Here is a 12,033-nt window from a genome sequence, read left to right on the forward strand (position 1 = left end):
TGCTCATCTAATTAGTTACTATGCTCATCTAATTAGTTAGTCTGGTTATCTAATTAGTTACTATGGTCATCTATTTAGTTAGTCTGGTCATCTAATTAGTTACTATGGTCATCTAATTAGTTACCATGCTCCTCTAATTAGTTACTATGGTCATCTAATTAGTTACTATGGTCATCTAATTAGTTACTATGGTCATCTAATTAGTTACCATGCTCCTCTAATTAGTTACTATGGTCATCTAATTAGTTACTATGGTCATCTATTTAGTTAGTCTGGTCATCTAATTAGTTACTATGGTCATCTAATTAGTTTCCATGCTCCTCTAATTAGTTACTATGGTCATCTAATTAGTTACTATGGTCATCTAATTAGTTACTATGGTCATCTAATTAGTTACTATGGTCATCTAATTAGTTACTATGGTCATCTAATTAGTTACTATGGTCATCTAATTAGTTACTATGGTCATCTAATTAGTTACTATGGTCATCTAATTAGTTACTATGGTCATCTACATCACAGCAACTCAGACGAGGCACCAAGCAGTGTGGGTGGGAAGCGTTTCCACAGAGGCGGAAGGAGATTTTCACAACAAAGTTCTCAAGCTTAGTGACATATCAGATGTATCAGATTGTACGCTGAAAAAAGTGACTTTTTGGAACTGTAAACTCTATTAGAGTAACTGTCATAATTTATAACTAGTATTTTTAACATTCAGTATGAACTAGAGTTTCTTAAGTAAAGTTAAACATTTTATTAACGTAATACATGAATTATGGAGGAAGAGTAAGTTTTACTTATGTTTCCTCATACTATTTAAATGTTTAATAGTTGTACGTACATAAACCTAAAAATATTACATAAACTTTACTCTGAAAATCTAGTGTTTTGAAACGCATGCGCACAGCACAACAGGCTCTGGACGACTGGCTCTGCTTCGTCCGTTAGGATCACTTCACGTAAGGTGGCATTATGGGTAATTCTTATCTTGCGTTTATAATGTGTTACAGAGCCAATGTTCTCCAGAAATGTGTTTGGTGTGGGTTCACAGAGTGTGGCGCATATTAGTAAGAATTTTAAAGTTGTTTATATCACAACCGTCAGTGTAAAAGGTATGGCTGTTGACCAAGTATGCATTGCAATCTCGTTTTGGAAACAGCGAAACGCATGCGTCCTACTCGCACGTAGACAGCATGGTGTAAAATAGGGCGTGATGACATGCTGAAGAACAGAGGTCCCAAACCACCGTGCCGCGGTCGCAGAATAATTTTTCGTTAAAGTCCTTACAATTGCACTCATTTTTTTCCTACACGCCATTAAAAAGCGCAGGAGTAAGAAGAGGTTTTAAAATAATTAACGCTCCGACGGCTATTCAAGGAGACATGGTACATAACATGTACTTAAAATTTTGAGTAAAATGATGTTCCTGCCGATGAAAAATAAGTAGACTTTGCTTAATTTGTTTAAATAAATATAACTTAAAACTTGGATGTAATTAAGTAACTGCTACTTAATATCTTCACAACTGTTATGTTATATGGTAAGTAGAATTTACTTGATACTGGCAAGTGAGTGTTACTTGATATTGCAGCATTAAATTTTACTTAAATCATTTGCGTGCAAATACTTACAATAATTTTTTTCAGTAAATCTTATGAGTTAATTTTTTCAGTGTAGGTGGGTTTATTTAGTACCTTTCGCGTTCATATTTCAGTGTTTGTTGAATTTTTTTGTCGCGTTTCACTCGATTGTAAAATATGTCGATCGAAAGGGGGTGTGACATTCATATTTTGTCAATATTCAGTGTTTTATCGTTCATAGAAAAAGTTAAAATTCCATTACGTTTTTTAAGGCGGTCTGTCCTAACGTTTTTAGCATTCAATCAGGCATTATTGTGAGGTTTTGTATTAGTGTTCCTTAAAATAGATATACCGACCCCAAGACACATTTTTTTCTTTAAATGTGGCCCCCGAGTCAAAATAATTGCCTGTCCCAGGGGGTGGAACAAGGGGATGGGTCAAATGCAGAGGTTAATTTCACCACACCTAGTGTGTGTGTGACAATCATTGCTACTTTAACTTTATTGTGAAATCCTGCAGAGCAGGATGGCAGTCAGTAGATGAACTCAGACCTCCGCCAAGGCTTCATTCATAAATGATCAATCAAGTAATGAAAGAAGTGTTGGCCTGTGTGTCACCCCTGTACAAAGTTTCACCAGTCGTTTTTCCTCATAATCCCGGTTTGAAATTTTGCTAACCTCGTCAGCGGCGGTAAAAGAAAAAGGAGATAATTGCTTTCATTGAACAGGCGGCGCAGCCACGCTAACCAGGCAGCGTGACGACCAGTCCCGCCGTCGTCTGACGCGCAAATTGAGATTAATTTCACACTTCTGGAGCCAGCAAAGTAACAACAATTGAGAACAGTACGCCTGCACTGGCTCACCTGCACTGGCTTCCTGTGCACTTAAGATGTGACTTTAAGGTTTTACTACTTACGTATAAAATACTACACGGTCTAGCTCCATCCCATCTTGCCGATTGTATTGTACCATATGTCCCGGCAAGAAATCTGCGTTCAAAGGACTCCGGCTTATTAGTGATCCCCAAAGCCCAAAAAAAGTCTGCGGGCTATAGAGCGTTTTCCGTTCGGGCTCCAGTACTCTGGAATGCCCTCCCGGTAACAGTTCGAGATGCCACCTCAGTAGAAGCATTTAAGTCTCACCTTAAAACTCATTTGTATACTCTAGCCTTTAAATAGACTCCCTTTTTAGACCAGTTGATCTGCCGTTTCTTTTCTTTTTCTTCTATGTCCCACTCTCCTTTGTGGAGGGGGTCCGAGTCCGATCCGGTGGCCATGTACTGCTCGCCTGTGTATCGGCTGGGGACATCTCTGCGCTGCTGATCAGCCTCCTCTTGGGATGGTTTCCTGCTGGCTCCGCTGTGAACGGGACTCTCGCTGCTGTGTTGGATCCGCTTTGGACTGGACTCTCGCGACTGTGTTGGATCCATTATGGATTGATCTTTCACAGTATCATGTTCTCATAGTCATCATTGTCACCGACGTCCCACTGGGTGTGAGTTTTCCTTGCCCTTATGTGGGCCTACCGAGGATGTCGTAGTGGTTTGTGCAGCCCTTTGAGACACTAGTGATTTAGGGCTATATAAGTAAACATTGATTGATTGATTGATTGAACAGTTGGCAGCTGTGAGGAGGGAGGGGGGGGGGGGGGGGGGGGAACAAGGCTCACCCTTTTCGAACACCAGCAGGCGCACGCTGGAAGGTCGGCCCACGATGTCGGGAGGGTTCTTGGCGTCGCACGTGAAGGTTCCATTGTCGGCGAAGTCCAAGTTCTTTAGCAGGATGGAGCCGTCGCGGCGGCTGGGGTCGCCCACGAATTCCAGGCGGTCCCTGAAGGGGCCTTTGTTATCCACGTAGGCCACACCCCCGGTGTAGTGGAACACCTGCAAGAACACATTTTGAGAAGTGGGATACTTTATTTCATGGAACTTTCTGGTTTTGTTGTTTAAATAAAGTGGATTGGATTGGATTAGTCTTCATGGCATGGGAAACGTCTATTAGATTGATCTATTCTCTGTTCGATTCAATTTGGAATGTTGTGCATCAATAAAAGTCATCTGTTCAACTGACATTACATGTTTGGAGTAAAGACATATTTTTGTATTAACATGATTTTTGGGGAATACACCGCTATACCGAGCGGTATAGCTCGGTTGGTAGAGTGGCCGTGCCAGCAACTTGAGGGTTGCAGGTTCGATTCCCGCTTCCGCCTGCCTAGTCACTGCCGTTGTGTGCTTGAGCACACTGGTTTAAATGTAACTTAGATATTGGGTTTCACTATGTAAAGCGCTTGGAGTCACTAGAGAAAAGCGCTATATAAATATAATTCACTTCACTTTTGTTTTTAGACAACATTTACACACTGGTGACCATTTAGTGTCGCCATTCTCAGCCTATATCTGTAAAAGTTTTTTAAGTAATAAAAAAAAAAAGACAATATTAAACTGTTTGCTTATAATTCATTTCATTCGTACATTTATAATTGACATAATTCAACATCTTAATACGACGTTTTTTTTTATTTAAAATGTCCATCCATCCATCCTTTTTTTACCGCTTATTCCCTTTCGGGGTCGCGGGGGGCGCTGGCGCCTATCTCAGCTACAATCGGGCGGAAGGCAGGGTACACCCTGGACAAGTCGCCACCTCATCGCAGGGCCAACACAGATATCATAAAAATAAAAAAATAAAATTCTTCCACTTACACAGAGAATCTGACTAATATTATTCTCAAATTTGATACAATTTAAAAGAAACATTCTAACACTTAAAACAAAATCTAAATACGATTGTTTTTAAATCAATATATTTAAAAAAAAATTATTAAAAAAAAGACAATATTAAACCGTTTGCTTATAATTCATTTTATTCATACATTTATAATTGACATCATTCTAAATCTTAATACATTTGTTTTAATCTAGAATTTCATAAAAATTACACAAAGAATCTGATTAATATTATTCTCAAATTTAATACAATTTAAAAGAAACATTCTGACACTTAAAACAATCTAAATGGGATTGTTTTCAAATCAATATATTTGTAATTTCTGCGATGAGGTAGTGACTTGTCCAGGGTGTACACCGCCTTCCGCCTGATTGTAGCTGAGATAGGCGCCAGCGCCCCCCGCGACCCCAAAAGGGAATAAGCGGTAGAAAATTGGATGGATGGAACAGCCAAGAAGGAGGAAAGTGAAGTTCCACATGCAGCAAGTAGGCCAGGCCAGGACAAGGATGGAGGTGGGAGAGATAACAGGAAAGGAGGGTGAGGAGGGCGGAGCCGGGGAACGACATAACGACATTACGGCGGAGGAGGGAGTGGGGGGGGGGGGGGGGGGTGGTCAGGACGGGAGGAGATGGCGAGATTAAAGTGACGGAAGAGGACGATAAGGGCGGATGCGGCGAAATGAAAGGTGTGGGAAGGAGAGCGCGATTAGAAGTTAATGCATGCAAATTACACTTGTAGTGTGTGTGTGTGTGTGTGTGTGTGTGTGTGTGTGTTGCGTTTATTCATTAATAAGTACATTGTGCTTTTTGACACGCTTTTATCTCAACAATGAGGCTGTCCTCCCATGTTGACATTGAAACCCACTCATCCAAACACTACATTGAAATACAATTAAAGATTTTAATCTTAGAGAATGATTTGTTGGACATTACCGTGTATTTTTTTTAAACTTATTTTTATAGATAATAATAATAATAATAATAACAGGAGGAGTTCAAGTACCTAGGAGTCTTGTTCACGAGTGGGGGAAGAGTGGATCGTGAGATCCACAGGTGGATCGGTGCGGCATCTTCAGTAATGCGGACGTTGTACCGATCCGTTGTGGTGAAGAAGGAGCTGAGCCGGAAGGCAAAGCTCTCAATTTACCGGTCGATCTACGTTCCCATCCTCACCTATGGTCATGAGCTTTGGTCATGACCGAAAGGATAAGATCACGGGTACAAGCGGCCCAAATGAGTTTCCAGGTCTCTCCCTTAGAGATAGGGTGAGAAGCTCTGTCATCCGGGAGGAACTCAAAGTAAAGCCGCTGCTCCTCCACATCGAGAGGAGCCAGATGAGGTGGTTCGGGCATCTGGTCAGGATGCCACCCGAACGCCTCCCTAGGGAGGTGTTTAGGGCACGTCCAACCGGTAGGAGGCCTCGGGGAAGACCCAGGACACGTTGGGAAGACTATGTCTCCCGGCTGGCCTGGGAACGCCTCGGGATCCCCCGGGAAGAGCTAGACGAAGTGGCTGGGGAGAGGGAAGTCTGGGTTTCCCTGCTTAGGCTGTTGCCCCCGCGACCCGACCTCGGATAAGCGGAAGATGATGATGATGATGATGATAATAATGGATTAGATTTATATCGCGCTTTTCTATTGTTAGATACTCAAAGCGCTCACAGAGAAGTTGGAACCCATCATTCATTCACTCATGTCCAATAATGGCTTTTTTGCCGATATTGTCCAACTCTTAATTACCGATTCCGATATCAACCGATACCGATATAAACAGTCGTGGCATTGACACATTGTTATGCCTAATTTTTGTTGTGATGCCCCGCTGGATGCATTAAAGCAGGGGTCACCAACGCGGTGCCCGTAAGGACCAGATGAGTCGCCCGCTGGCCCGTTCTAAAAATAGCTCAAATAGCAGCACTTACCAGTGAGCTGCCTCTATTTTTTGAATTGTATTTATTTACTAGCAAGCTGGTCTGGCTTTGCTTGACATTTTTAATTCTAAGAGAGACAAAACTCAAATAGAATTTGAGTATCCAAGAAAATAATTCAAAGACTTGGTCTTCACTTGTTTAAATAAATTCATTTATTTTTTTACGTTGCTTCTTGTAACTTTCGGAAAGAAAATTTGAGAAAAAAAATACAACCTTAAAAATGATTTTAGGATTTTTAAACAGATATACCTTTTTACCTTTTAAATTCATTCCTCTTCTTTTCCGACAAGTTAAATCTGTGTTCAAGTAAATGTATATTTTTATTTTAAATAATAATAAATACATTTTAATTTAATTGGGGCGGTATTGCTCGGTTGGTAGAGTGGCCGTGCCAGCAACTTGAGGGTTGCAGGTTCGATTCCCGCTTCCGCCATCCTAGTCACTGCCGTTGTGTCCTTGGGCAAGGCACTTTAGCCACCTGCTCCCAGTGCCACCCACACTGGTTTAAATGTAACTTAGATATTGGGTTTCACTATCTAAAGCGCTTTGAGTCACTAGAGAAAAAGCGCTATATAAATATAATTCACTTCGCTTCACAATTCTTCATTTTAGCTTCTGTTTTTTCGACGAAGAATATTTATGAAATATTTCTTCAAACTTATTATGATTAAAATAAAAAAAAAATCGGGCAAAGCTCAAAAATCTGTAGAATCAAATTTAAATCTTATTTGAAAGTCTTTTGAATTTCTTTTAAAATTTTTGTTCTGGAAAATGTAAAATAAATAATGATTTGTCTTTGTTAAAAATACAGCATGGTCCAATTTGTTATATATTCTAACAAAGGGCAGATTGGATTTTAACCTATTTAAAACATGTCATCAAAGTTCTAAAATTAATCTTAATCAGGAAAAATTACAAATGATGTTCCATAAATGTTTTTTTTTATTTTTTCCAAAAGATTCGAATTAACTTGTTTTTTTCTTCTTTTTTTCGGTTGAATTTTGAAGTTTAAAGAGTCGAAATTGAAGTTACAGTATGTTTCAAATTTGATTTTCGTGTTTTTCTCCTCTTTTAAACCGTTTAATTAAGTGTTTTTTTCATAATGTATTCCCTACAAAAAACTTTCCGTAGAAGGAAAAAAAAAAGTATGACGGAATGACAGACAGAAATACCCTTTTTTTGTGTGGATATTTATCTATTTCTGTATATATTTATTGTGAGAAATCATTAAGATGATCTGTGTTTCCACAAAGATAAATATCATTAATTATTAATAATAACAGAGTTAAAGGTAAATTGAGCAAATTGGCTATTTCTGGCAATTTATTTAAGTGTGTATCAAACTGGTAGCCCTTCGCATTAATCAGTACCCAAGAAGTAGCTCTTGCTTTCAAACAATGTAACAAGGTTTTCCAAAATAAAATCAACTCAAGTTGCGGAAAAAAAAAAAATGCCAACATGGCACTGCCATATTTATTATTGAAGTCACAAAGTGCATTATTTTTTTTTGAACATGCCTCAAAACAGCAGCTTGGAATTTGGGACACGTGTGTGTGTAAAGGCCGTAGATATTATGCGACTGGGACGGCATGCAAAGGCAGTGTCTTTAGGGTTTAATGGCGCTCTGTACTTCTCCTTAAGTTCGTGTACCGAAACCGATAATTTCCGATATTACATTTTAAAGCATTTATCGGCCGATAATATCGGCAGTCCGATATTATCGGACATCTCTACTTTATGTACACATTTTCGACGTCCTGTCCAATACTTGATCGTAATTGATCTGCCGGGGGTGTATATTGTCGCGTCCCGGAAGAGTTAATGCTGCAAGGGGTTCTGGGTATTTGTTATGTTGTGTTTATGTTGTGTTACGGTGGCGGATGTTCTCCTGAAATGGGTTTGTCATTCTTGTTTGGTGTGGGTTCACAGTGTGGCGCATATTTGTAACAGTGTTAAAGTTGTTTATACAGCCACCCTCAGTGTGACATGTATGGCTGTTGACCAAGTATGCTTTGCATTCACTTGTGTGTGTGTAAAGGCCGTAGATATTATGCGACTGGGCCGGCACGCAAAGGCAGTGTCTTTAGGGTTTAATGGCGCTCTGTACTTCTCCTTAAGTTCGTGTACTGAAACCGATAATTTCCGATATTACATTTTAAAGCATTTATCGGCCGATAATATCGGCAGTCCGATATTATCGGACATATCTACTTTATTTACACATTTTCGACATCCTGTCCAATACTTGATCGTAGTTGATTTGCAGTGGGTGTATATTTTCGCGTCCCGGAGGAGTTAGTGCTGCAAGGGTTTCTGGGTATTTGTTCTGTTGTGTTTATGTTGTGTTACGGTGGCGGATGTTCTCCTGAAATGGGTTTGTCCTTCTTGTTTGCTGTGGGTTCACAGTGTGGCGCATATTTGTAACAGTGTTAAAGTTGTTTATACGGCCATCCTCAGTGTGACCTGTATGGCTGTTGACCAAGTATGCCTTGCATTCACTTGTGTGTGTGTAAAAGTCGTAGATATTTTGCGACCAGTCCGGCACGCAAAGGCAGTGTCTTTAAGGTTTAATGGCGCTCTGTACTTCTCCTTAAGTTCGTGTACCGAAACCGATAATTTCCGATATTACATTTTAAAGCATTTATCGGCCAATAATATCGGCAGTCCGATATTATCGGACATCTCTACTTTATTTACACATTTTCGACGTCCTGTCCATTACTTGTTCGCAATTGATCTGCAGGGGGTGTATATTGTCGCGTCCCGGAAGAGTTAGTGCTGCAAGGGATTCTGGGTATTTGTTCTGTTGTGTTACGGTGCCGGATGGTCTCCCAAAATGTGTTTGTCATTCTTGTTTGCTGTGGGTTCACAGTGTGGCGCATATTTGTAACAGTGTTAAAGTTGTTTATACGGCCACCCTCAGTGTGACCTGTATGGCTGTTGACCAAGTATGCCTTGCATTCACTTGTGTGTGTGTAAAAGCCGTAGATATTATGCGACTGGGCCGGCATGCAAAGGCAGTGTCTTTAGGGTTTAATGGCGCTCTGTACTTCTCCCTACGTATGTGAACCGAAACCGATAATTTCCGATATTACATTTTAAAGAATTTATCGGCCGATAACATCGGCACTCCGATATTATCGGACATCCCTACTTTATGTACACATTTTCGACGTCCTGTCCAATACTTGATCGTAATTGATCTGCAGGGGGTGTATATTGTTGCGTCCCGGAATAGTTAGTGCTGCAAGGGGTTCTGGGTATTTGTTCTGTTGTGTTACGTTGCCGGATGGTCTCCCAAAATGTGTTTGTCATTCTTGTTTGCTGTGGGTTCACAGTGTGGCGCATATTTGTAACAGTGTTAAAGTTGTTTATACGGCCACCCTCAGTGTGACCTGTATGGCTGTTGACCAAGTATGCCTTGCATTCACTTGTGTGTGTGTGTAAAATCCGTAGATATTATGCGACTGGGCCGGCGTGCAAAGGCAGCGTCTTTAAGGTTTAATGGCGCTCTGTACTTCTCCTTACGTCCGTGTACCGAAACTGATAATTTCCGATATTACATTTTAAAGCATTTATCGGCCGATAATATCGGCAGTCCGATATTATCGGACATCTCTACTTTATGTACACATTTTCGACGTCCTGTCCAATACTTGATCGTAATTGATCTGCCGGGGGTGTATATTGTCGCGTCCCGGAAGAGTTAATGCTGCAAGGGGTTCTGGGTATTTGTTATGTTGTGTTTATGTTGTGTTACGGTGGCGGATGTTCTCCTGAAATGGGTTTGTCATTCTTGTTTGGTGTGGGTTCACAGTGTGGCGCATATTTGTAACAGTGTTAAAGTTGTTTATACAGCCACCCTCAGTGTGACATGTATGGCTGTTGACCAAGTATGCTTTGCATTCACTTGTGTGTGTGTAAAGGCCGTAGATATTATGCGACTGGGCCGGCACGCAAAGGCAGTGTCTTTAGGGTTTAATGGCGCTCTGTACTTCTCCTTAAGTTCGTGTACTGAAACCGATAATTTCCGATATTACATTTTAAAGCATTTATCGGCCGATAATATCGGCAGTCCGATATTATCGGACATATCTACTTTATTTACACATTTTCGACATCCTGTCCAATACTTGATCGTAGTTGATTTGCAGTGGGTGTATATTTTCGCGTCCCGGAGGAGTTAGTGCTGCAAGGGTTTCTGGGTATTTGTTCTGTTGTGTTTATGTTGTGTTACGGTGGCGGATGTTCTCCTGAAATGGGTTTGTCCTTCTTGTTTGCTGTGGGTTCACAGTGTGGCGCATATTTGTAACAGTGTTAAAGTTGTTTATACGGCCATCCTCAGTGTGACCTGTATGGCTGTTGACCAAGTATGCCTTGCATTCACTTGTGTGTGTGTAAAAGTCGTAGATATTTTGCGACCAGTCCGGCACGCAAAGGCAGTGTCTTTAAGGTTTAATGGCGCTCTGTACTTCTCCTTAAGTTCGTGTACCGAAACCGATAATTTCCGATATTACATTTTAAAGCATTTATCGGCCAATAATATCGGCAGTCCGATATTATCGGACATCTCTACTTTATTTACACATTTTCGACGTCCTGTCCATTACTTGTTCGCAATTGATCTGCAGGGGGTGTATATTGTCGCGTCCCGGAAGAGTTAGTGCTGCAAGGGATTCTGGGTATTTGTTCTGTTGTGTTACGGTGCCGGATGGTCTCCCAAAATGTGTTTGTCATTCTTGTTTGCTGTGGGTTCACAGTGTGGCGCATATTTGTAACAGTGTTAAAGTTGTTTATACGGCCATCCTCAGTGTGACCTGTATGGCTGTTGACCAAGTATGCCTTGCATTCACTTGTGTGTGTGTAAAAGCCGTAGATATTATGCGACTGGGCCGGCATGCAAAGGCAGTGTCTTTAGGGTTTAATGGCGCTCTGTACTTCTCCCTACGTATGTGAACCGAAACCGATAATTTCCGATATTACATTTTAAAGAATTTATCGGCCGATAACATCGGCACTCCGATATTATCGGACATCCCTACTTTATGTACACATTTTCGACGTCCTGTCCAATACTTGATCGTAATTGATCTGCAGGGGGTGTATATTGTTGCGTCCCGGAATAGTTAGTGCTGCAAGGGGTTCTGGGTATTTGTTCTGTTGTGTTACGTTGCCGGATGGTCTCCCAAAATGTGTTTGTCATTCTTGTTTGCTGTGGGTTCACAGTGTGGCGCATATTTGTAACAGTGTTAAAGTTGTTTATACGGCCACCCTCAGTGTGACCTGTATGGCTGTTGACCAAGTATGCCTTGCATTCACTTGTGTGTGTGTGTAAAATCCGTAGATATTATGCGACTGGGCCGGCGTGCAAAGGCAGCGTCTTTAAGGTTTAATGGCGCTCTGTACTTCTCCTTACGTCCGTGTACCGAAACTGATAATTTCCGATATTACATTTTAAAGCATTTATCGGCCGATAATATCGGCAGTCCGATATTATCGGACATCTCTACTTTATTTACACATTTTCGACATCCTGTCCTTTACTTGTTCGCAATTGATCTGCAGTGGGTGTATATTGTCGCTTCCTGGAAGAGTAAGTGCTGCAAGGGGTTCTGGGTATTTGTTCTGTTGCGTTACGGTGCCGGATGGTCTCCCGAAATGTGTTTGTCATTCTTGTTTGCTGTGGGTTCACAGTGTGGCGCATATTTGTAACAGTGTTAAAGTTGTTTATACGGCCATCCTCAGTGTGACCTGTATGGCTGTTGACCAAGTATGCCTTGCATTCACTTGTGTGTG

At 41.0% G+C, this 12,033-nt stretch overlaps 1 protein-coding gene across 3 annotated transcripts in view; it reads right to left on the reverse strand.

Annotated features, from left to right (window-relative positions):
* mpz (myelin protein zero) overlaps positions 1-12,033 on the reverse strand; it is a 36,362-nt gene that overhangs the window by 20,075 nt on the left and 4,254 nt on the right. For all 3 annotated transcript variants that reach the window (XM_061920970.1, XM_061920968.1, XM_061920969.1), the window contains exon 3: positions 3,248-3,461. In XM_061920970.1, the coding sequence (XP_061776954.1) occupies positions 3,248-3,461 (214 nt within the window). The remainder of the gene's footprint in view (positions 1-3,247; positions 3,462-12,033) is intronic.

This window comes from Nerophis ophidion, linkage group LG14 (genome assembly GCF_033978795.1).
Source record: "Nerophis ophidion isolate RoL-2023_Sa linkage group LG14, RoL_Noph_v1.0, whole genome shotgun sequence".
In the NCBI taxonomy this organism is placed as follows: Eukaryota; Metazoa; Chordata; class Actinopteri; order Syngnathiformes; family Syngnathidae; genus Nerophis; species Nerophis ophidion.